Source organism: Phragmites australis, chromosome 1 (genome assembly GCF_958298935.1).
Source record: "Phragmites australis chromosome 1, lpPhrAust1.1, whole genome shotgun sequence".
NCBI classification, from domain to species: Eukaryota; Viridiplantae; Streptophyta; class Magnoliopsida; order Poales; family Poaceae; genus Phragmites; species Phragmites australis.
In genome coordinates this window covers 8,853,034-8,875,910 of record NC_084921.1, presented here as the reverse complement: position 1 = coordinate 8,875,910, position 22,877 = coordinate 8,853,034, and the positions used below count along the sequence as shown (strand labels likewise).

Genomic DNA, 22,877 nt, shown 5'->3' with positions numbered 1-22,877 from the left:
TTCTAGCATATCCCGGATGTTCTGAACTCTATAAGTCCTTCTGGATGCTTTAGCATCCCAACTTCTACAGATCCCGGAGGTTCTAGATCAATCTGAAAGTTCTGGATTCTACCAATTCTGGAAGTTCCTAGCTCTGTGCATGTGTAGATTTTGTATATATGCTTATCCTAAAGTTTATGCTTATTATAGTATGTGTAGACTTTGTTGCTATCTTGTCGTTCCTATATTTCATATCCTAACATGTATTGATTGCTTGTTAAGTATGCTATGAATTTATTTCTAGCACATCTAGCTTTTCTTACCGACTAAGTACGTGTAAGTCATATAACTAGTATGCATATGATGCATTGCACACTTATTTGTTGATTGTGTGGTTTTGGAGCTTTATTTGATTTTATTCATTTTATTGAATTCTATTTTGCTCTTTAGAGAAATTAATGGATTATTACATTATGAGAGAGTATTATGCTTGATGCATCTTACTTACTAATAAATAGTGAATATTTGAGAAATACCAATTAGAATTGATATAATTGCTTATCTAAAATTTATGTGGTATGTTAAGCTCAGATAAAACTCAATTTAGCAAGAGTTTTTATACTTTGATTACTAGTTTGCTCATTATCTTGAATGCTTGTAAGCTTGAATTTACTTAATATCTTAAAGGTCTATTTGTTTCAAATATGGATTGCAATTTGTAGATTATGGATTATGAGAAGTTGGGTTGTGAAAGCTAGATTGTATAATCTGCAGAAGTTAGTGAAATGCGGATTGCTGAATTGCTACAATCTGAGGATTAAATAGTACAATTCAGCTTTTACAATCTAACATATTTAGTTCAGCTTGCAGATTATGATCACAATCTGCAATATATAAGCTGAAATAAATAGACCCTAAATGTTTGCATATTTTGCTTACATGTGATTCACCATCAATACTATGCACACCATCAATACAGGCTCACATCTTGTTGTTGTGAAATCTTTATGTTTTATCAAATAATTTTTTAGTTATATATATTTATTGTTAAAATTTTACGTACACCAATGGTAATGACAGATGTAGAACTATAAAGTAAAAGGTTCTTTCTCTTTTTCTTTCACTCCATCTTTTTTTTTTCTCCTCCTCCTCTTCTTCCTCTCCTATGCGCAAAAATTGAAATGCGGAGGCTTCTAAATGCTCCCCTCTTTTTCTCTTCTTCTTGTCTCCCCTGCTCCACCTTTGACCCGGTGCCACCAAGTCTACAGGACAGCTCCTTTCCTGCTGCCATTCTTTCCTTTGGCCACCGAACTGTGAAGCATTCAAGCCATATTGCAACTGACGAGGGACGGCAATGTTCCCCTGAGCCGAGTATATTTGGAACACGGAAAGTTGACAAGGGACGGCAGACGACTGTGCATGAAACCCTCTAAATTTGGTCAGCGCGTAGGCCGCCGGCCGGTCGATCTTCCCAGAAACCGCGGTGTCCCCGTCATTGTTCCATTCCCCACTCCCGCCACGCCTGGACTCGGGACTCCGTTCCATTCCATTCCTCCGAGTGAGCACGTGATACGATGGGACGGGCGAGCGCGACGGCGAGACCGACCTCAGAAAAGAAGAAAAGAAAAAAAGCAACACGCGCACACGTAGCAGTGCACAATGTGCAAGCCGCGGGCCCCACACGAAAACACGCCTCCCGGGACGCGACTCTCGCGGAGTTGACCTTCTGTCCGTGTAGAGATTGTCAAATGGTCACTCGGGGCAGACACTAGCTGGCTACCGTAACAGATTATGATCTATCGGTCCGTATGCCTTCTCTCAATCATGGTATGGTTTGTTGATTATCGTGCTGTGTCTAGTCGGTATGAATATGATTATGGTTTGGTGGTATAATCGGTTTGATGGGCACGACCATATTGACAACTTGTCGACACAGCCGGTTCGATAAAATAAAAAATAGCTATAAATTTTAAAAATTATTAAAAATAGATAAAAATATAAAAAAAGATAAAAATAACTATAAAATTAAAAAAATATTAGAAAATGGTTAGACCTATACGTATCGGGTCGGATCGTGTCTAGCTGTGTCGTACCCATACCGGCCTGGGCTGGACCGTGCCTGTGTCGACCCGACTTAGCAAGATTGTGCCATGCCGATCTGACCCATCTCAGTTTAGACTATACCGTGTCTAAACTATACCTACAATATCACGTCTCAAATCAATCTAATAAATACGACCTATTTAAACATCTTTATATCCATCCATGCCTCGCTCAGCTCATAGGATTGTTTGGCGAGGATAGCCCAGTCGGAAAATAATACATAGTCTTATGTATTTAGAGCTCAATCTATGATAATTTATTTTCTTTTTATTTTATCATATATATTTTTTATTATTTTTATCATAAATTTTATAATAATTTTTATCCTGTTTCACACTATATTTTCCCAGTAACAATCCCCCTTCTTCTCCTTCCTCCGTCCGTCCACTCCATCACCCTCACCTGTATAAATGAGTGGCCAACCACGTTGAGATCCTCGGCAAAGCACAACCAGCTAGCTCCAGCCTCCATACATCACTCCCCCCCCCCCCCCCCCCCTCCGCTCTTCAATCATCCCTCGTCCCCGTCTCTAGTTGCCTCCTCGTCGTAAAGGCTAAGTGGACGAAGGAGCCAGCTTTCCGTTCATCGGGTACGTAACGTTGATTTCTTCCCCGCCGGAGAAAGACGACAGAAGCAACAAACGAAAGAGAGATGAAGAGCAGGAGGCAGAGCAGCGGGGGTAGCTCGGCCGCGGCTGCAGGGGAGGGTAACACGCACAGCAGCGGCGGCGGCTGCAAGATGGAGAGGAAGGACGTGGAGAAGAACAGGAGGCTGCACATGAAGGGCCTCAGCCTCAAGCTCTCCTCCCTCCTCCCTCCTGCCGCCAAGCACGCGTCCCTCCTCTCGGAAGCAGCAGCAGCCAATCCCAGCAAGGTAAACCTCTGTCTCCTTTAGTTCTTCCTCTCCCCAATCCCAGCAATGGAATGTGTTGAGATCTACGCTGTGATCATCTCCGCAATGCCATCATCCATTCCTTCCCAGATCTAGCTCCACTGGGGCCTGGCAGCTTCTGAATCAGCTCAATCAACATTTTGACTGCTGACCTGAGGGTCCATGTCCTTCCCAGATTTGGGATTAGTTTCATGTCACAAGCATCCGTCCTGCTTGTCAAAGAAAAATTGCCAAAAGATAAAAAGAAGCCAATTAACTTTTGCTTCAAAGAAACGAAGCCAGCTGAACAATACTACATCTATCTTAAAAATGACGTACAAAAAAACTGAAGCATACTACTGCTTCAGTAGCTGATGGCACAAAAGGTAACGCAGGGCTATGGAATAATAACTGCACAGTAAAACGTCCTTGTTCACATGAAAATGCACATAACTGATATCATGTGGCTTAAACCATCGGTAGTTTCAGGGTGCGTTTGGTTGCAGATGAGCTCATTTGGAAATGTTCATTCAGTTTTTTTTTTAATGTTCGATTTGAGAGATGGGATGGATATGGTGGCTAGGATAAGAGTATATTCTCTCTTATGCTTGATAGAGCCAACCAGGTGAAAACTAGAGCTATCCATGTTTAGTGCTCGTCCGTGCGTTCGTGCTCGTGTGTATTATGTTTTTTCATTTAATTTTTTATTTTATCAGAGAATATATTAGTAGTTTAAAAATCCTAAATGTTTTTTTAACAAAGTAGAGCTTACTAGCAATTCATTTTAATTAATTTAATCCAAAAAGTTTGAGTCAATATGTAATTAAAATTCTCTAAAGAAATCTACTTTTACAACTTCTAGAAATTTTTAATGCCTCAAATAAATTTCTAAAAATCTAGAAAAATCACTAATATTCTTCTCATATGATGTACTAATTTATAAAAATATTTTTAATCCTAGGTTATTTGCTGAAAAAATAAATTCATTTGTAATGCTCTATTTATATGTATATTTATCCATGTCATATTATCTTTTTAATTCAATTTGAATTCAAAGAAATTCAAACATACACAAATTAATCTAAATACTCATGTAATGCATATAAATATGAATGAATCATCCTATCCACTCTAACATCACCAACCAAACAGAAAACTAGTTCATCATATCCACTCTAATCCCATCAACCAAATAAAAAACTGGCTTATTGCATCCATCCTAACCAAATAAAAAAAATAGATTATCTGATCCAAAAAATATAGATGGTTCTATCCCATCTAACCTTCTTTAACCAAACACACCCTCAACTGTTAATTCCATCCGGTATTTCCAATTGTGTCATTCATTCTTGTAGTAAAAGAAATTAAACCGTGTCATTCTTGTTTGTAGTTCTAACTGCAGGAGCCAATTATTCTGTGTAGCAGAAAACATTAACAGATCATAGCCTACGTGTAAATCAAAAGGTGATAAAAAAGGGTTTGCAAAAGGGAGGAATCGAGATTGCTCCACTGATCTGATATGATTTGATTGGATCAATGTAGCTATCCACTGCTTTTGTTCCCTCCGGCTCCGGGAGGGCATCAATCCAAGCCACCGTTGCAGCTCCGGTAATCAAGGGCAACTTTAATGGTTAGAATTAGCTGTTAACTGTAATTATTAGAGCTGTCTTAAAAATGGTGTAGAGAGATCCGTGAATCTACCTAGTAATTTGAACCAAGTGATCTACTAATATTCACGGATCTCCACGCCTATCCCTACCGGTAATGTTTTCTAGCAGCACTCACCAAGCCACGTGCTCTCTGCATTCAGCCACGTGCTTTCTGCATTCAGCCACGTGCTGTGACTGCCATGGATTTCTTGCCCGCTCGGTGAGTGGTGACAGAGACGCGCTCGCTCGGGGGTGAGAGTGAGATGTCGCATGCGCAGCATTGGTTTGTAGGCACGTGCCGGATTCGATATCACCTCGATCGTGGGCTATTATAACTACTACTTTGTTCTTTTCTACTCGGTTTAGAACATCCATATAGTTTCTAATAAATACGTTTAATTATTATTTTAAATAATTTACTCGTAGTTTAGAATATTAACATAGTTTCTAACAAGCACGTTTAGTTATTATTTCTAATAATTATCTTTTAGTAAAAATTAATAAAAATAGATGATGTTAAAGTATTTTTATGATAAATTTTTTTTATTATTATTATTATTATTATTATTATTATTATTATTATTATTATTATTATTATGTACTAAATTCTAATAATTTTGTGTATATTACTGATAAAATTTCTAAAATTTAACTATATATATTTTAAAATAATATCTATTTTAAAATAAAAGTAATATAAGTAAACAAGAAGTCAGATCATCCGGCCGGATGGATAGGCAGGTCTCAACTCAACTTACTGCTGCTAATCCATAAAGATTTCCAACGATTCCTTCTGAAACCCACCACAATTCACTTTTGTCTGTGCTCCCCCAATGGCTAAGTTTTCAGCCAACCACCGTGCTGCTGCATCATCCTCTGATAGAGACGCCCTTCTTCTTCTTTTTCCTCTTCACTCAATTGCGTCAGCTGCAAGCTCCATCACATGAGCTGTAGCTGGACACTGACATGCTGTCTGCTGGAATACTCCATTACTCCTACTAATTTAGTATCGGCATGTTGCTTAATGCTTATCTACGAACACAATTTTTTTTGGAAAGATGTACAGTACTAGCACTGGTCCGTTTCACTTACAATAATCTGATAATAATACTGGTTTGGCAAGAATGCGTCGTTATCTGATAGAGTAATAATTATTATAATACTTCCCAATGTAGAAAAATTAAAAATGCGTTGAACTATTGTCGCAGGACACGGTGACGCGGCTGGACCACCTGGACAACGCCGCGGCGTACATCAAGCAGCTCAAGGAGCGGATCGAGGAGCTGAAGCAGAGGAAGGACGGCGGCGGCCATAGCAGCTCCTGCCACACGCAGGGAACGGCGGCCGCAGCCGGCGTGCTCATGCCGATGGTCGAGGCGCGGTACCAGGACGGGACGCTGGACGTGGTGCTCATCAGCGACGCCGGGCGGCCGTTCAAGCTGCACGAGGTGATCACGGTGCTGGAGCAGGAGGGCGCCGAGGTCGTCAGCGCCAGCTTCTCCGCCGTCGGCGACAAGATCTTCTACACCATCCACTCGCAGGCTCTCAGCTCCAGGATCGGGCTCGAGGCATCTAGGGTCTCGGAGAGGCTGCAAGGCCTCCTCGTCTGAACCTACCGAAAGCGTCGAGTGAGTCGGCTGCCAGCCAGCCAGAAATCAAGACAGTGACAGTTCAGTGGCTTGTTTGCGCTGTCACGATTCAGGAAGGCCTACGAACAAGACGGTATTAACGGAATAATCAGTCCATTAATGTTGTGTAGCCAAGACGTACTTAACGCAGTGGTAGATTGAGAGATGCATCTCTATGACCGGCTCTGATTCATGGAAAGGGAAGCTGGTTAATTTGAAGTTGTGCATATGTAGGAGCAATCAATCAAGCAAGCATACTGCCTTTTATATATATATATTCTCTCATAGAAAATAAAGTATTAACAAGATTATCACTGAAGACATTCATATCTCCCTCTTTATCTCCTAATTCACTATTGTCATCACTCTCTTGAGATGAAGATGCTTCGAGTATTGACATGTAATTTTCATCTTGATCCTACATATCGAAATCTTCATCACTCATAACACTATCTCAAATGAAGTTATAAAGAGTCATACATGCTAGTATTATTCTTGTTTGCTTTAGCATAGGATAAATTGGTAAGTCTAATAAAATTCTTCACTTCATCTTCAAAACACCAAATGAATGCTCAGTCACATTGCGAAGAGATGAATGCAAATGGTTGAATATATCCTTCTTTCCACTAGGACGTGAGCCTTGTTGAAACTCTGATAAATAGTACTTTATCCCTTTATATAGAGCTAGAAAACCTACTCGATTAGGATAGCCCGAGTCAACAAAGATCAAATATTCCTAGGAAAATAACGTATGCCATGAAAAATAGCTTCAATATTGAGACAAGTGAGATAACATCAAGGGAATATGCGACTATACCATGTGAAGGAAATGAGAACTTATCGGCATTTTTCTATGAAGCATCATTGAACACCATCATGTTATTTACCGATTCGGGCCATCCCGCAATAACGAAAGTAAACCTCATATCAAAGTCACATATAGTCAACACATTTTGAGTGGAATATCCATGACATCTCACATGTTGTACCTACTTTGACGAAGGCACAACGACTAGAATATGAGTACCATCTATTGCACCTATGCAATTATTAAAATATAGTGCAAAACAAGCACCTTAAAGTCTTGGATGCACCGTTGTAAATTCTAGATTCCTTGGTTTTTTGAGAGGAGATATATACTATCCAACACTTCATGAATTCCCTACTAATTGTTTCTTTTGACCTCTCAAACCGGTTTGCAACTTTAAATGACTAAGGAGCACCAATTATACATAAAAACATGCCTAAAGCTTCAATAGAGCTCATCTTGCAAGTTGACTTCAAGTCATAAGATGACAACAACAAGTTATGTAGCCTATCAAAAAGTGGCCTACTCATCCTAAACATGTCATAGAAAGATGATGGAATATTAAGGGTATTCATAACCCATTCATAACTGGATACAACAGGTTCTCTTCTCCTAGACTTGTTCAAGAAAGTGTCAGCATAGTACATACCAAATGTGCATGATATTGCTCCATATTGTTCAAGCACATTAAGTTGGTTGCGTGCAACATCAAATGCTTCATCCTCATCATCACTTCCATATGTGTTCATCTACAAATAAACTAGCAATAGTTTACACATAATGTCAAACATAGGTTGTTGTCAACAATAGGTTCAAGCAAATTATTACATAGCCATTGCCAAACATAGGTTCAAGCAAAATAAATTGACACAAGTAATAAAGATAACTACTAATAGCCTTTTTTCTTGCACCACATCTTCAACCAAGTGAGCCTCCCTTCCTTGGTGGTTATGGTGTGAAACACATCACGGTTTTCAGCTTTGATAAATAGTTGGCTAGCCATGAAATGTTCCACACTTCCTTCTGTTGCCCAACAATCCACCGCTAAGGCCATCACTTTCTTAATGGACTCAAATCTCATTTCACCCTACATCACCTTGTTGGCTACAACACTATTGGACTACAATGTATCTCAAATGCCCTTCATTATCTTCACCATGGGATTATATAATTTCTTTTTTGGGCTCGTAGCATTGCTACTACTACATCTCTTAAATAGATTGCTACCTTTTGAATTGCTCTCCTCACAACAATTTTCTGCACCTCCTTCACCTGCCCCTTCTCCAATTCTTTCTCCAGGAACACAAGAAGAAGAACCATCTACTACAGTAAGATCAAACATGATCTGAAGTTCATCTAGGCACTTTGGTGGACCATGCTTGAGCTTCCTCCATTCTAAATGATTCTGAAAATATTAGAAGATAATATTAGGTTCACCTTGTCTAAAATACATTTTCCGTAAATAATGGACATTATTAGACAAATAGTACCTTTGTGTTCTCTTTCCAATAAGTGTTACTTATCATCACTGTTTCTTTAGTATTGTCCCATCCAAGACCAGTACTTTTGTTAAGCCATAGCAAGAAGCTATACAAACCCTTAAGTGCAACTCACTTGTTCTTCAATTGCGTTCTAGAGTGATGCAACCCTGTGCTTAACAAGAACTTCTCAGATATGTTCTTATAGCCTCTAGTAGTCATAACTTCGATAGGCTCCAAGGGAGGAGCCGGCCGGCCGGGGCTCGAACCTCGGCTCCTGCAAAAGCCTCCAAAAAAGGTTGGGTCAAAATCTCCCTTTTTTAAGAACCATGGCCGGCTCAAACATGGGCACGGTAGATAGATCAAATGCCCATAGGTACTCACGCACAGCGGCACTTAGACACCCTACCGGCACACTGTCGGCTCTCCAACACTCAGCCGGTGGAGCATATCCCAGCCAACTTCGACAATGGCATGTACCTGCACCAAATCAACTCACAAGGCCACAACACAAGCGTTGGATGGAGCTCATCAAAGATCAAAAGAACCAATGGCGACACACGCGCACACCAGAACATGGCCAAGCAAAAGAACGGACAATGGTAGCATATACGTGCATCAAAACGACATGCTAGAGCTTACTGGACAGCACGGCTAGACGCTAGCACGGGGAGGCACGGCATGATGACTTGTTCGTCTGTGGTGCATTGCGCAGAGGCGGCAACAGGGAGGCGATGGAGCAACAGAAGCTTCGCATCGAGGAAACTCCAGCACGCACGGCGTCCCTAGCAAGCCCGAAGGCCCACGACATCACCAGCGGTGAACAACCTATAGTAGAGAAGGAGGGGGGCAACTGAGGCTCCGCATCAAGAAAACTCCAGCACGCATGGCATCCCCAGCGAGCCCGGAGGCCAGCGGCATCACCGGCAGTGAACAACCTTTAGCAGAGAAAAAGGAGGGGGTCACAACAAGAACCAACCATAGTGGCTATCGTCGGTGGTGGTGCTTCCCATTGGCGATAGTAGATCGAAACACAACAGTGGATGGGAGAGATGGCGGCGGAGGACGACGACCTTGGCCGATGGCGGACTTGAGCCACCACAAGATGCAACAAGGCTCTGGCTATGGGCTATGATGTCTTGGATCCATCTCCCCCGGTCAGGCGCACCCCCCTCCTTATATAGACCCGAGATTGAGCCCGAGGCCAAGAGATAAAGCTCGGATTTGAGCGGGATTTTCAGAGAGATAAAACCGGTCAGGAGCTCTTATCCTATTTGGAACCTAAATCCAAATTAGATAGGGATTCCGTTATGGATAAAGACGAATCCAAATTGGAAAGGGATTCCGTTATGGATAGAGAGGGATTGGGGACGATTTCACAAGGGATAGAGATGAGAGAAGAGGGGGCCCAATATGGGTGGCGGGTGAGTGAGAAGAGTAAGGAAGCAAATTTTATAGGACTCTATCCTACGAAAGACCCTCTCTCCTATGATGATATGTATCCATATTTTCTCTCCTCTTTAGCCCAGTTATTTAATCACGGGATAGATCACGGGAGAGGTCACGGCCGCCGGGGTAGCTCAGGGAAGAAGATAGAAGCAGCGGCTTGGGCTGGGCCACACGAAGGGGGCAAGGAGGGAGAAGCCCCGTGCCAGCTTATCCTGGGCCAGGAAGGGAAAAGAGAGGGAGAGGCGATCCGCACAGTGGCCTGTGCCATGGGCTAGGCCGAGGGAGATAGCAGGCCAGTTTGATCCTTGGTCCAGAGAGGGAAAAGAGAGGGGGCTGGCTGGCCGAAGGCCTACACAAAATGCCATCGTACACACCACAATTAAGCCACGTGCATCCCATGAAAGTTGCGATTGCTCCAATGTGGCCATGTCCACTGCAATGAATCAAAAGCTTGATTTTTGCTGTTAGAAGATGATGAATTGTTTTTTGCCATTTTTTTCTTGGTCGCCACATCCCTCATCACCATCTTTGAGTAAATCATCCTCATCATCATCAACGAGCCTTGGGTCCTCTATGGAAAAGATGATTTCATAACTAAGAGTAACTCTAACATATTCTCTATTTCTAGTTCTCTATTCCCAAAATAGAGAATTTCCTATCCAGATTTTTATTTCTTAATTTCTAGTGTGCTCCAACCGATTTCCTAAATTTTCCTCTGTATAATCCACCCACCTCTATTTTATTAATATTTTGTAACTAACAAATAATTGTTTCATCTTGGCCACTCAATAATTGCATTATAGTTATCCATCCATTCAACAAGCTACCTGCATTATTAACCAAAGTAACACTCACCAGATGTACAAGCAACAGCACAAGCACAAATTCTAAGTACAAAATCAGAGAACATCATGATTTGTTTAAAGCTAAGTACATGCTCATTGTTTTAAACCAGAGAACAAAGCAGAAATAAGCTTCATCCTAGGTGACTGACATTTCACAACACAGACAATAATGTTTAATTCTAGATATACATAATTCTAGTTTGTTCGACTCGCTCACTTGGCAAAAATAGCTAATCTGTTCGACTCACCATCCTCTACATGAACATTCGGACCAGTCCGTAAAATCACGCCGATTGGAACATAAAGCTAGCTAGCTATGTGTTGTGTAGGTAAATTTATGTTTTTCATTCAACTTTCATTTTTTTTTAGTATAAGAGTGTCCAAAAATTATAAACATTTTTATGAGCAAACTATTTTAATTGTTTTGATAAAAAAAACCTGAGCTAATATTTAATTAAAATCCAAAGATCTTTTTTTGGAGTATAAGAGTGTCCAAAAATTATAAGCTTACTAGCAACCAATTTTAATTGTTTTGATCCAAAAATCTTGAGCTAAATTTAATTAAAATTCTTCAAAAAAAAATCCTACTTTTATAACTTCTAGCCATCAGGTTCGTGTGCGTGCGTACGGACTGAGCCGGACGGAGAAAGCTAGTGGTCGGGCGAGTACGGGCAGTCTAGCGCCACGGGTAGCCAAGCGTGGGGAGGACTGCGGCGCGAGCGCAGGGCCGATGGCGGGCGAGCACGGGGCCAAGTGCGGTGCGAGCGCAGCAGCCAACGAACTCCCCCTCTAGTACGACTCTTCCCCTCAGATTTGACAAATCTGGGCGGATCCAGCAAGCCTACCTCAAATCGACTACCACAAATCGGGAATAAGAAAGAGGATGAGATAGAAATGAAACTACCGGATGGTGGCGCGAAGGAGGATTCCATGGCAGCGATTTCTCGATAGCGAGGATGCATCCTTTGTCAGATGTGGTGACCGAAGCTGCGGGGATGAGGAGGTCTCAAAAATAGCAACCTCAATAGCAAACCGGTTGGAGGCCATTTTTATGCATGCTCGCTAAAAAATAGAATAGCAAACATGGTTCGATTAGAGTTGCTCTAACACACCCAAAATTTGTCTATTTTAACGGGAAGTAATTTGGCATCAATTAGATCCACCTGATATCAAATGCCACAATACCGCAGACATTACATGTCAATCTCCTACGGAACACCGAGTACAATACCTATTGCCCGGATGGCTAGGTAATGGCAATAGGTGGGAGGGATTCCTGAGATATGGACCCAGACTCGGTCAAGCTGATAGTGAGAGATTGACTCATCGGATGGCTTTCACTCTCTAATAGAGATAGTGGTCCGTGTACCTTGAGGTGAAACTCGACACCTACCATCTTGTTAAGCTCATCCATATTAGGAAAAATCACAAGAAAGCTATACAACCCTTGTAGAACAACCTCCCAATTCCAGTCTGATGGATCGTTCATCACAGTTCGTTCTGAATAATTAATTTCAACAGTCAAGTGACCACATGTAACCTTAACCAAGGTTGTAGGTGTCTCATGAGGTATCACTCCTTTGTGCCCATTGTTGGCTACATGGAAAAATCCAAGCTTGTCTCCACCAAAACTGAATAGCGTTGCATTAGGCTTTTGGAGCTTAAGTACCAAACATTTTGTTGATAGATGGTCATTGTGCTTGTCCCAGATCACGCAGTACAACACTATTTGTCATCGCACTATTTGTCTTGCATCAGAAGCAGTACACCTTCTTAGGCTTTAGACTGCCACCCTTCCCTTAGGGTGGCAGTTGTGAGGAGGGTGGGAAGGCAGCCAAGGTCGGCCAGGCTAATTTTCCCACGGCCAGTGCTGTCGATGTGGCCAGGTGCCTACCACCGCCATGCCCCATGCTAGTCAGACGATGCGTCGGGCTGACCAGTAAGGTAGTAAGCACCAGGATGTGCTGGTTGCGTGTCACTGTGCTGTTGAGTCTTCCTGCAATGCCCATGCTAGGCCCACTGGATGAGCCGCTGACATGGCCGCTGGCAGAGCCATGGTCCTCTTGATTTGCACCAATGTTGTTGAAGCTTCGTCCTGCCATCACAACCTACGCGAATGTTAGGAGCTGATGGGAAGGGCACAACCGTGTAGGAGACACGTTTGAACAAGACTCCCTTCATGGTACCCAGATATGGCATTCGCTAGTCATCATTGCCTCTCTTTTACTGGCGGTTCATTATCTGAACCGGCAAATCTAACTGTAAGTCTTTAAGAACTGACAGTGGTAGTTAATATCACTGCTGATCCTAGCTATAAATTGGCAGTGATAATCCTTATCTATGTCAGCTTGTAATCCAAATCGGCAGTGATAAGAATTATCACTACCGATTCATATGCTCACCGACGGAGCAATAATTGAGCGAATACGAACCGGTGGTGTTAATTATTATCTCTGTCAGTTTGTATTCCAAACCAGCAGTGCTAATGCTTCTATAAATCCACGTCCCATCTCACTTCACTCTCACTCTCCAAAAGCCGCTCCTAAGGGGTCGTAGTGGTCGAAATGGTGTGATGATCATCGTCATCACTATAGCCGCGTCTACCCACGTGTGCCCAGCTTTCACGTGTCCTCCGAGCTAGTCACTATATCCCGAGCCCTAGCCACCTCGCGACCACCGTCTACCGAGCTCGTCGCACTCCTAATCTCCAGAAACCACTCTCAAGGGGTAGTGGCGATCGAAGTGGTGCGATAGTCATAGTTGCCACTGGGCCGCCTCTACCCATTTGGCCCGGCCTCTCCCGAGCCAACTCGCGACCGCCCTTGTTTCCTGCAGCTCTCGTCGTCTCTGAGTCCATCGCCAACATCGTCATCTACTGAGCCTATTGCCGATCTCACCGTCTCTTGATCCTGTAGCCCCGTCTCCCCATCTCCTAAGCTCGTTTCCCCATTTCGTGAACCACCTCTCCCCATCTCCCATCTCCCAAACTAAACGAGTGACAGGTTTGAGTGTTAAAAATTATGATAATAAGCAGATCTAAATGAATGGTAAAAAAACACATTCGCTTCAAGATGATTATATTTCTGTCATTCATTTAGACTTAATATTGTCACTCGGATAGCGCAAGATGTAAAATGGATGGTGCAGAGCTGTTGTATCAGGAGCTCTTTGACTTGGAACGTCGAAGAGCTCTTGGTATAGCAGCTTCGCAACATTCTTTTCTATTTGTCATTGTGTATGTAGCTTGAAATATAAAATACCCTACCACGAATATTTCAGTATGGAGCTTCTGTCTAAGTTTGAGATCAAACTTGAGATAAATCCCCATGCCGAAGAGTTCACGGTAGAGTATTTTTATAGATATTAATGTATTGTCACTATAGATTTATTAGTCGACAGTGATAATTAATAATTATCATTGTCACTGAATCACTGTAGGTATAAAAATCAGTAGTGATGTTAGTTTTGAATCAAGTAATGACCTTTTTTCTATAGTAGCGCTAGTATATCAGCCAGATTAAGCCCAATCAAGGTTTCCTTGTTTCCACCATTATCGGATGGCAAGCAGTATTCCCATCCAAATGTACATGGGATTCCTGTGATTGTGCCATTGATAGAGATTTTTGCTGACCAACCTTTCCATGTTTTGATACTATATCCTCTCCTGTGAAGAAGTCGGGTAGAGCCACTACAGGTGGCGGCTGAGACTTAGGAAGCGGCACTCGCCATGGACGCAGCAGGGAGCCACGACTCTTCCCTCGCCCGATCCGCCGCGCCGCCATTGGGGGTGAAGAACGAGGTTGCCGCTCCTGCCCGCTCCCATGTATTGGGACCCCAGTCTTAGTATGCGGCGGGTTACTCCAGGTCTCTTGCCCTGCGCTTCCCCTTCACGACTACACTGTCGGACGGCATGCCCGGCCTCGGCAGCGTCTTCGGTAGATACGTCCCACCACTGACGGAAGTGCTCCGCCGGTAGTCCGATCTTCTCCCAGAATTCTGCGACTATTTCTTCTTTTGTCATCCGCTTGCCCACTCTTGATCCTAAACCCACAACTTCCTCCTCCACTCACTGGGGACACGCTTATATTCGAGTCGAATTTCAACAAGTATATTCGTGCGGTTAGTAAGTAAGAGAGGGAATGGCGGACGGGGGGTCACGAGGGGCCCAGAGTGTGGACGGGGACGCGTGCCTGAAGCGCCAAGCGGCCACCGCGCTGGGAACGCTGCGCGCGCTGTCACTCCTCGGCACGGCGCCCACCGAGAACATCGTCCACGCAATCCATACTGTCGCCGGCGCACACATCTTGGTCAGCGTCGACAGCCAGCCCGCGGCCGCGGCAGGGCGACTCGCCTCCGTCCACTCCGTCGTCTCTCTGGCGTCCCGGCCGGTTGCGGAGATGGAGGCCATGGCGCGCGAGGCCCTCTACACCGTGTCCCGCGGGCTTGGGCCTCAAGCAGGGGCTGCTTCCGGCGCGGCTAGCGATCGCGTGGCGCAGGCACATGGCTGCGTTGGTGGACGCCCTTGTCCGCGCACGCCAGGCGCTCGAGGAGGCAGCCGTCCTGTGCCGCACCGCCTCTGCCGCTGTGACCGTCTGCGCCAACACGACGAATGCAGGGCACAACAGCGCAGTGGACTCGGGCTGCCAGCCAGTTCCTCCCCGACGCTCGCGACCGCCTCGACGTGGCGCAGGTGAGCCTGCTCGAGGGTCGCGCCGCCACTACGCCAGCGTTCGACGCGGCCAACCTCTTGTTTGACCTCCTCTGAGGCGTCCATTGGTCCATGTCATGCGTGCCTTCGTTTTCATCGTCTTTTCGCGAATCTATGGACTGAAATCAACGAGCTTGAACCATCTATTGTCTCCCACATGTCGATGGTGGTGGTGACAGAGGAAAATGAAAATGGCAATGGTCTAGGCTTCTACCATTCTTTTTTTTTTTTTGCGAAGGGATGAAAATATATTAGACAGAAACCATAATACATCCCCAAGTTACACCGAAGAACCCAAAGAAAAGGAAAATAACATCGAAGTCCATTTGGGTCTTCTCCTTCATCGACGACGACTGCTCCGGTTGCCGCCGCCAAACTCGAACACCGGAACCGGAACCGGCTCCACAGCTGCACTGGCAAGGGGCTCCAAACATTGGTAAAAGCCGCAAGAACCAACGCCATGGACACACCACAACGCATCTGGACCACTGAACGGACATCGGCCGCCGACTTGCCAGGCGCAGGAGGGAAGAGGAACTGGCGCCGCTATCATCAACAAACAACAGCAGCCCAGAGAGGAGTCTGCAGTAGCACGCCCAGGAAGCACCCAAGCAGACCACGCAGAAGAGGACGCCGGCGCCGACGACCAAAGGGCCGGCTCGGAAACCAAAAGCGATCAAGGGGGTAACAGAAAGTTCCATCCCAATCGCAAGACACAACCTCACGAGGACATCTCCAGAGAGAACATCACCAGAACTGCCTCGGAGGATAGGCCGCCTCCACTGCAACTCGTAGGGGCAAACGCCGACACAGACGCCGCCGCAGCCGAAGAAGAGGCAGGGAAGCACAAAAGCGTCCCGCAGACAAATCGCAGAGGCACAGTAGAGCATCCACCTCACCTCAGCCCCACGGAACTCAACGTCTCTGCCGAATCCGCCGGAGATGAAGTGGGGAATCCAAAAGCTCGATGGAGTCCATGCCGACACCACCGAGAAAGCCGTAGACTAGCCTAAAAAACTAGAAAACTACACTATCAGGAGCCGATGGCCGGGCCGCCCTCCGCCTCCGACGCCGGCGCCATATACTAGCCTAAAAAGCATGTTTGGTATTCCGAAAGTATGTATTTTCATATATGTATCTCATAATATATAGAGTATCTCATATGATAAATGATATGTATATGAAGTATGTGGATATATAAGATTATCTTAGTAGCATGTATATTTTTTAAGTGGTTTGTATATATTTTTTAGTATATTATATTTTATGTACAAATATAAAGGTATTATCAAAATTTATTAAAATTGATGGACTTCTTTTCAATTTTTTCATGTATTTTACATCGGAGTATCTTAGAATAAATACATAAGTATGCTCATAGTGATAAAGGAGTATATCCAATTCATTTATATGGTATATAATAATAGCTAGTCTATACTCCCTAAAGTACAGACTAGTTTTCCTATATATATATGGCGAGTCTATTCTATACTTAGACGCAACAGTGAACTACGTTGCGCCACCCTCAGTTGCTACAATCACCTTCACACAACCCAGTTACGACTAACAAACTAGTCAGTTACGACGTCACATATAGGTAAAGATGACCAAATGGGCCAATCGGGCTGGCCCGGCACGGGCCCAACTCGGCACGACCCGATTGGCCCATTTACTGTTACGGGCCGTGCCGCGTCGGCCCGCGTGCCGAGTCGTCGGCCCACGGCACGGCCCAACTGTCACCATACCGTGCCAGGCCGGCCCACGGCACGGTCGGCACGATGGGCCCGGCCGGCACGACGGGTCCGTTCGGCACGACGGGCCCAGTCGGCACGGTGGAGGCACGACGGGCCAGGTCGGCACGGGAAGGCACGACGGGCCCGGCCGGCACAGTGGAGGCACGTTCGGCCCGTTAGCACTCCGAAAAATAGGAAAAAATTAAAAATAATAGCTAAAAAATCAAAAAAATAATAAAAATATAGAAAATAAATACATAAGAGCTTTATTGATTGGTTGCCTCGTTAAAAACCTTTCTATTAGAAGGAAAAAAGAGTACAACCTATGATTATGCTCCGAAAATTACATGGTTTCATTAGAAACCTCAGAATTTTGCTTACAATATTTAATATGCTTCCTTAAGTGTCTCGTTCCATTTGGAGATCTGGCACCTATTTCTTTGCTGTATATATTACACTTAGCAAATCTTACATGTTCCCCGTTAATTTCTCTGAAGACCTTTTCAAAATGTTGCCACACCCATGACCATGCACGCGAGTTCTCGGCGTCTTGATCCATGAATTGAAATATGGAATTGGTTTCTTGATGTGAAGTGGCTACTGGCTACTTGGCTAGCAACTAGGAAAAGAGAGATGGATGGCCGATGAGATCACATGGAGTTTGAGATTGAGTAGATGATATTTATAGGCCACGATGAGAGTAGAGGTGGGTGGGGGTGGGGCCGTGGGGGTTATTTTAAAAAAAATAAACAAAAAACATGAATAAAAAAAACTTAAAAATAATAGGGGCACATGATTAATTCTAAAAATGAGCTTTATTGATAGGTTGACTCATTAAAAACCTTTCTAGCAAAGGAAAAAAGAGTACAACCTAGCTCAGAAAATTTGAAATTACACGTTCTCATCAGCATCTAGATACAAATTTTGGAATGATTCTTCAAGCTCAGTATTTTCTGCAGTGTGTTGCATTCGTGCTTCAGCTTGTTCCCAATCCTTTACTATGGTGAGTATTTCAACCATCTCACTTGACAGATTTGTTCTTCTCTCTTCGATTATCCTTCCTGTAAGACTGAAGGCAGCCTCAGAAGAAACTGTAGATACAAGAACCGTTAACAAATCTCACGCTAACAGTGAAAAGCACTGGATAATTCGTCTTGTGCTCATGCTACCATTGCAGTATGTTGAAGTTTTCTTGTTCGTGGCTGATAACGTCACTATCGATGAAGGTAGTTAGCTCCCCTCTGGATGTTGGAATTCCGGTGCCCGTAGACGATCGTGACGAAGAGTCTGAACTTCTTGATGAAGAACCTGCACCAAATATTTTCCCACACGTTGTCGTCTTCTTACTTGTTGTGGGTGCTAGTGGACGTCGTTGCAGGCGAACTCCGCCATACTTTGTTTCATATTTACTATAAACTTCGAATAACTTAGAACGAACATTAGTATAATAATTAGAATAATCGTGGCCAAGAGCATCACCTAGAATTGCGAGAACTCTACAGAAAGCTGCAATTTTAGCTCTAGGATCTAAAATAAAGGCAAAGGCGTACAACAAAGAAATTTCTTTCTAATACTTTAAGAATTTAGATTTCATAGGAACTACACAATCTCTTAGAAGATTGTTATTTTCATAGTTGTTTAAATGAGTAGCAATTTCAACAATATTATGCACTACTAAACAAGATGTTGGATAATAAACTCCTGATAAACTCATAGTTGAATCATAAAAAAATTCAAGAAACTCCAGTATCCTTTCAGCAACATACCAATGCGCTTCCGTGAGTAAAGTTTGACCCCCATACTGATGGTAATGTGTATGAATAAACACACCAAATGTGCTTTTATATGGTATAATATTTTTAAGCATCAAGAAAGTAGAGTTCCATCTCACCGGCATGTCCAGAGCAAACTTAGGTGGATGCACACCCATTGCAACACAATACTGTTTATATGCTGCAATTCGTTGGTCAGAGGAGTTCACAAAAGATATTGCAGTACGAAAATCGTCTAAGTATCGCGACAACCTCTTCAAACCGGATTTTACTATAAGATTGATAATATGACAAGCACAATGTTGATGTAACAAGAAAGATTCAGCATAGGTACTAAACAACGGAGTAAGAATATCCATTGCTCTAGAATTTGCACCGGTATTATCTAAAGTGATAGAAAATATTTTATTCGTGAGACCAAAGTCTGCAACTACTTGAGATATTTTTTCAGCAATATTTTCACCGGTATGCGCGTTGTCAATCAAACGAAAACCTATTATTCTCTTTTCTAATTCCCAATCATTATTAACAAAATGAGCGACCACACTAAGATAATCCTCTCTAGCCCTACCTGCTCATATGTCCGAGGTCAAAGCAACTGAAAATGTACATGTTTGCAACATTTCTTTAAGCTTGTTACGACACGTATTGTAGTATTTTACCATATCCCTACTAGTTGTCTGTCTAGAAACATGCGTGAACCTAGGATTATGAGCTTGCTTAATGTAATCTTCAAATGCAGCAGCTCACCGATATTGAGTGGTAGATCCGCTCTTGCAATGAAGCGACATAGCTCTTTTCGAGCATTGGCAGAGTCGTACTCCCAATGACGAATAGAGCCGTCGGGGTTGTACTGCAACACCGTCTGCTTCATGGCTGCTCCACTCTTTCGCTTGCAACTTGTGGCGTGCCTCTTCAAGTGCCCCGTTCCACCCGAGGGCTTTGCAGATAATTCATGTTTACAAATATAACACCTAGCATACCTGACACTTACCCCATATTCCTCTTTGTAGAACCTTTCAAAGTCTTGCCAAACTTCGGAAGTACTGGCTCTTGATCTTTTAGACCCGATGCTTGCTAATGTGTGCGCACTTGTAGAGCCTGACGATGGGACTGCTGTTGCATCACCTACATGTGAACCAATCGGAGGTTCACCATCGGGTCCATCATCACCTGCAGCACTGGTATCAAAGGGGCCGTAGTCCCCTGTGAGTCCTTGGAGAAAAAAATCATGATCTATGGATGTATCATGATCACTGGCATCCATGATCAATGTCGAATGACACTACAAAAATTGCAAATATTCAGAGTTAGAAATAATCAAGTAATAAAACTAATAATAAAATAAGACTCAACAATGATGCAAAAAAATCACCAAGATTTCTTCAACTTCAAGATATCAAGTCAGCAGGATGATGGTTTTGGAATTGCTCGAATTTTTTTGCAACAATTCAAACTAATTTTACCAAATTATCGCTAATTCTCAGGAACTTTGAGACAAGAATGAGAGGAGGAAACAAGAGAGAAAATGATGTTGCTGATGTGGAATGGAAGGGCAATGTGCTCCTCTATTTATAGGTGAAAAATGGTGATTTTTGCAATTTTTTTCGAATTTTTTGGAGCTCAAACGGTCACAAAACGGCTATAAAATTCAAAAATATCGGGTTAACGGGTTAAACGGGCCGTTCCGCGTGCCCCCGCCGGCCCGTCGTGCCGTGGGCCGCCACGTGCCGAGCCGGCGCGGTGGGCCGTGCCGTGCCGAGCCGGCCGTGCCCGGGCCGTGCCGTGCCGTGCCTCCTGGGCCGCTCGTGCCCGAGCCGTGCCGTGCCATGCCGGCCCGCCGTGCCGCGCGCTCGGCCCAGGCACAGCCCGTGGCCTCGTGCCGTGCCGGCCCGGCCCATCTCGGCTCGGGCGGAGCCGTGCCTACAGTGCCGTGCCTCAGGCCGGCCCAGTAGGCATGGCCCATATGGACATCTTTGCATATAGGTCAATTACGATCACATGATAAAAAGTGTATAATTACGAGAAGCATTATACTTTACTGCTGCGCCACCCCCAGTTACGACAGCACAGATGTGAGGATCGGTGACATACTAAGAGGGGGGGTGAATTAGGACACCTAAAACTATTTCGGCTCCAAAAACAACACAAGATAAATCTATATTAATTTCTATCTAAATGTGCTCTAGATTTATCTAGTGTGTCTACTCTACCGATCAAAGCGCTCGCAACCTATCTAAGAAGGTAAATTGCAAGTAAGTAAATACAGAAACGTAAATAAGATAAAGAGAGCAAACTTAGCACAAGGATTTTTCCTGTAGTATCGATGGCATGAATGCCACCCTTAGTCCATATTGGAGCTAAACAAAGGATATGCTCCTGATCGGCACCCGATCATTGCCTTTGAGCCACCAAGTCACAAAGACAAGACCTCCACCCGGATAAGCCACCTAGCCACCAAGGAAAGGTCTTACCACTAGCATCTCTTCCGGTTCCTCGCCGCCGTGATCACTTTAGAGCTTGAAACACAAAGTTAAGAGTCTCCGCGTTCCCGCACAATTGCCTTGCTGCCACTCGACACCAAGTCGAAGGGTCAACATGCTTGCTGGCGAGTCACCAAGACTCCAAGGTGCCGGTGTACCAAGAGGTACACTATTGGATCACTCCTTGATCCACTCTCTAGACAGCAATCACCTGGCAACTCACTCTCTAGACCTATAAGCACTAATCACTCACTAATCTTGTACTTAATCGCCTTGGATGATCACTTTAAGCACTTTTGTGGCTTGGATGTCTTCTCAGATGTATATAAACTTCTTTGGACTTCAGCAAACTCAAACTCGTGCACTAGTCGTGAGAACAGTAATACTAACACCGGATCATCTGGTGAGTATACTCTCATAAACTAGCTGTTGGAACCCCACTTAAGCCTCTGTGAACACCGGATACTCCGGTGTATACTCCAACTTCATCACCAAACTTTCCGTTGAGTATACCTTAGCCATCCGAGCCAACATCTTCTCTGTGTAAATTGCTTCGGTGTATTCTCCGGTTCACATCACTTCATCACCGGACCATCCGGTGCATTATCTTCAACCAGCCGAGTCAATGGAGCCCTCTTTGAAAAATATGCTTCGGTATACAAATCTTCAGAGCACCGGACCTTCCGGTGAGGTCACTGCATTCTTTGACCCCTTTGTCAATAATGCTCTGGTGCATTCCTCCGGTATGTTCAAATCAATCACGAACTATCCGGTGGGGTATTCTTCTTCTTTGTCTTTGCACTGTTCATTGCCCAGTGTACTTCTATTCATCATCGGACCTTCCGGCGTGTTGATCTTGGATCTTTAGCAGCTGCAACCTTCTCTGATGGAAATGCTCCGGTGTGTATCCTTCTCTGAGCACCGGATCATCCGGTGATGTCAAATGCCTCTGGACATAATACTCCGGTGTGTTCAACCATATGAACACCGGACCATCCGGTGAAGTCATTTCTCCTGAGACTTTTTCTAATTCAACCAAATTTTGTCCCGACTTCGGTGGCTTCTTCATATATTGCATCCATGATATTTACTAACATGTATTCTTGACAAGCATGTTAGTCTCAACGACTATGTTATCATTAATCACCAAAATCACAATTATGAACTAATAGGATCATTTTCGCTATAACAGATAGTTGAGTTACAATCACATGATGAAAACGTCAGTTACTATAACAACTATACTACTTTTTGATTGTAACTGGGGTGTGCGCAGAGGTGATCCAGTTGCGATCACAGTTACGACTAAGAAAATAGTCAGTTACGACAGTACAGATAGTTGAGTTACGATCACATGATAAAAAAGACAATT

General features: G+C 43.8%; 1 protein-coding gene across 1 annotated transcript; it reads left to right on the top strand.

Annotated features, from left to right (window-relative positions):
* The first annotated feature begins 2,441 nt into the window (after positions 1 to 2,441).
* Positions 2,442 to 6,500, top strand: LOC133908308 (transcription factor bHLH167-like). The gene is made up of 2 exons (XM_062350301.1): positions 2,442 to 2,955; positions 5,810 to 6,500. The coding sequence occupies exons 1-2, from the start codon at positions 2,734 to 2,736 to the stop codon at positions 6,209 to 6,211; spliced, it is 624 nt and encodes a 207-aa protein (XP_062206285.1). The 5' UTR covers positions 2,442 to 2,733; the 3' UTR covers positions 6,212 to 6,500.
* The last annotated feature ends 16,377 nt before the right edge of the window (positions 6,501 to 22,877 follow it).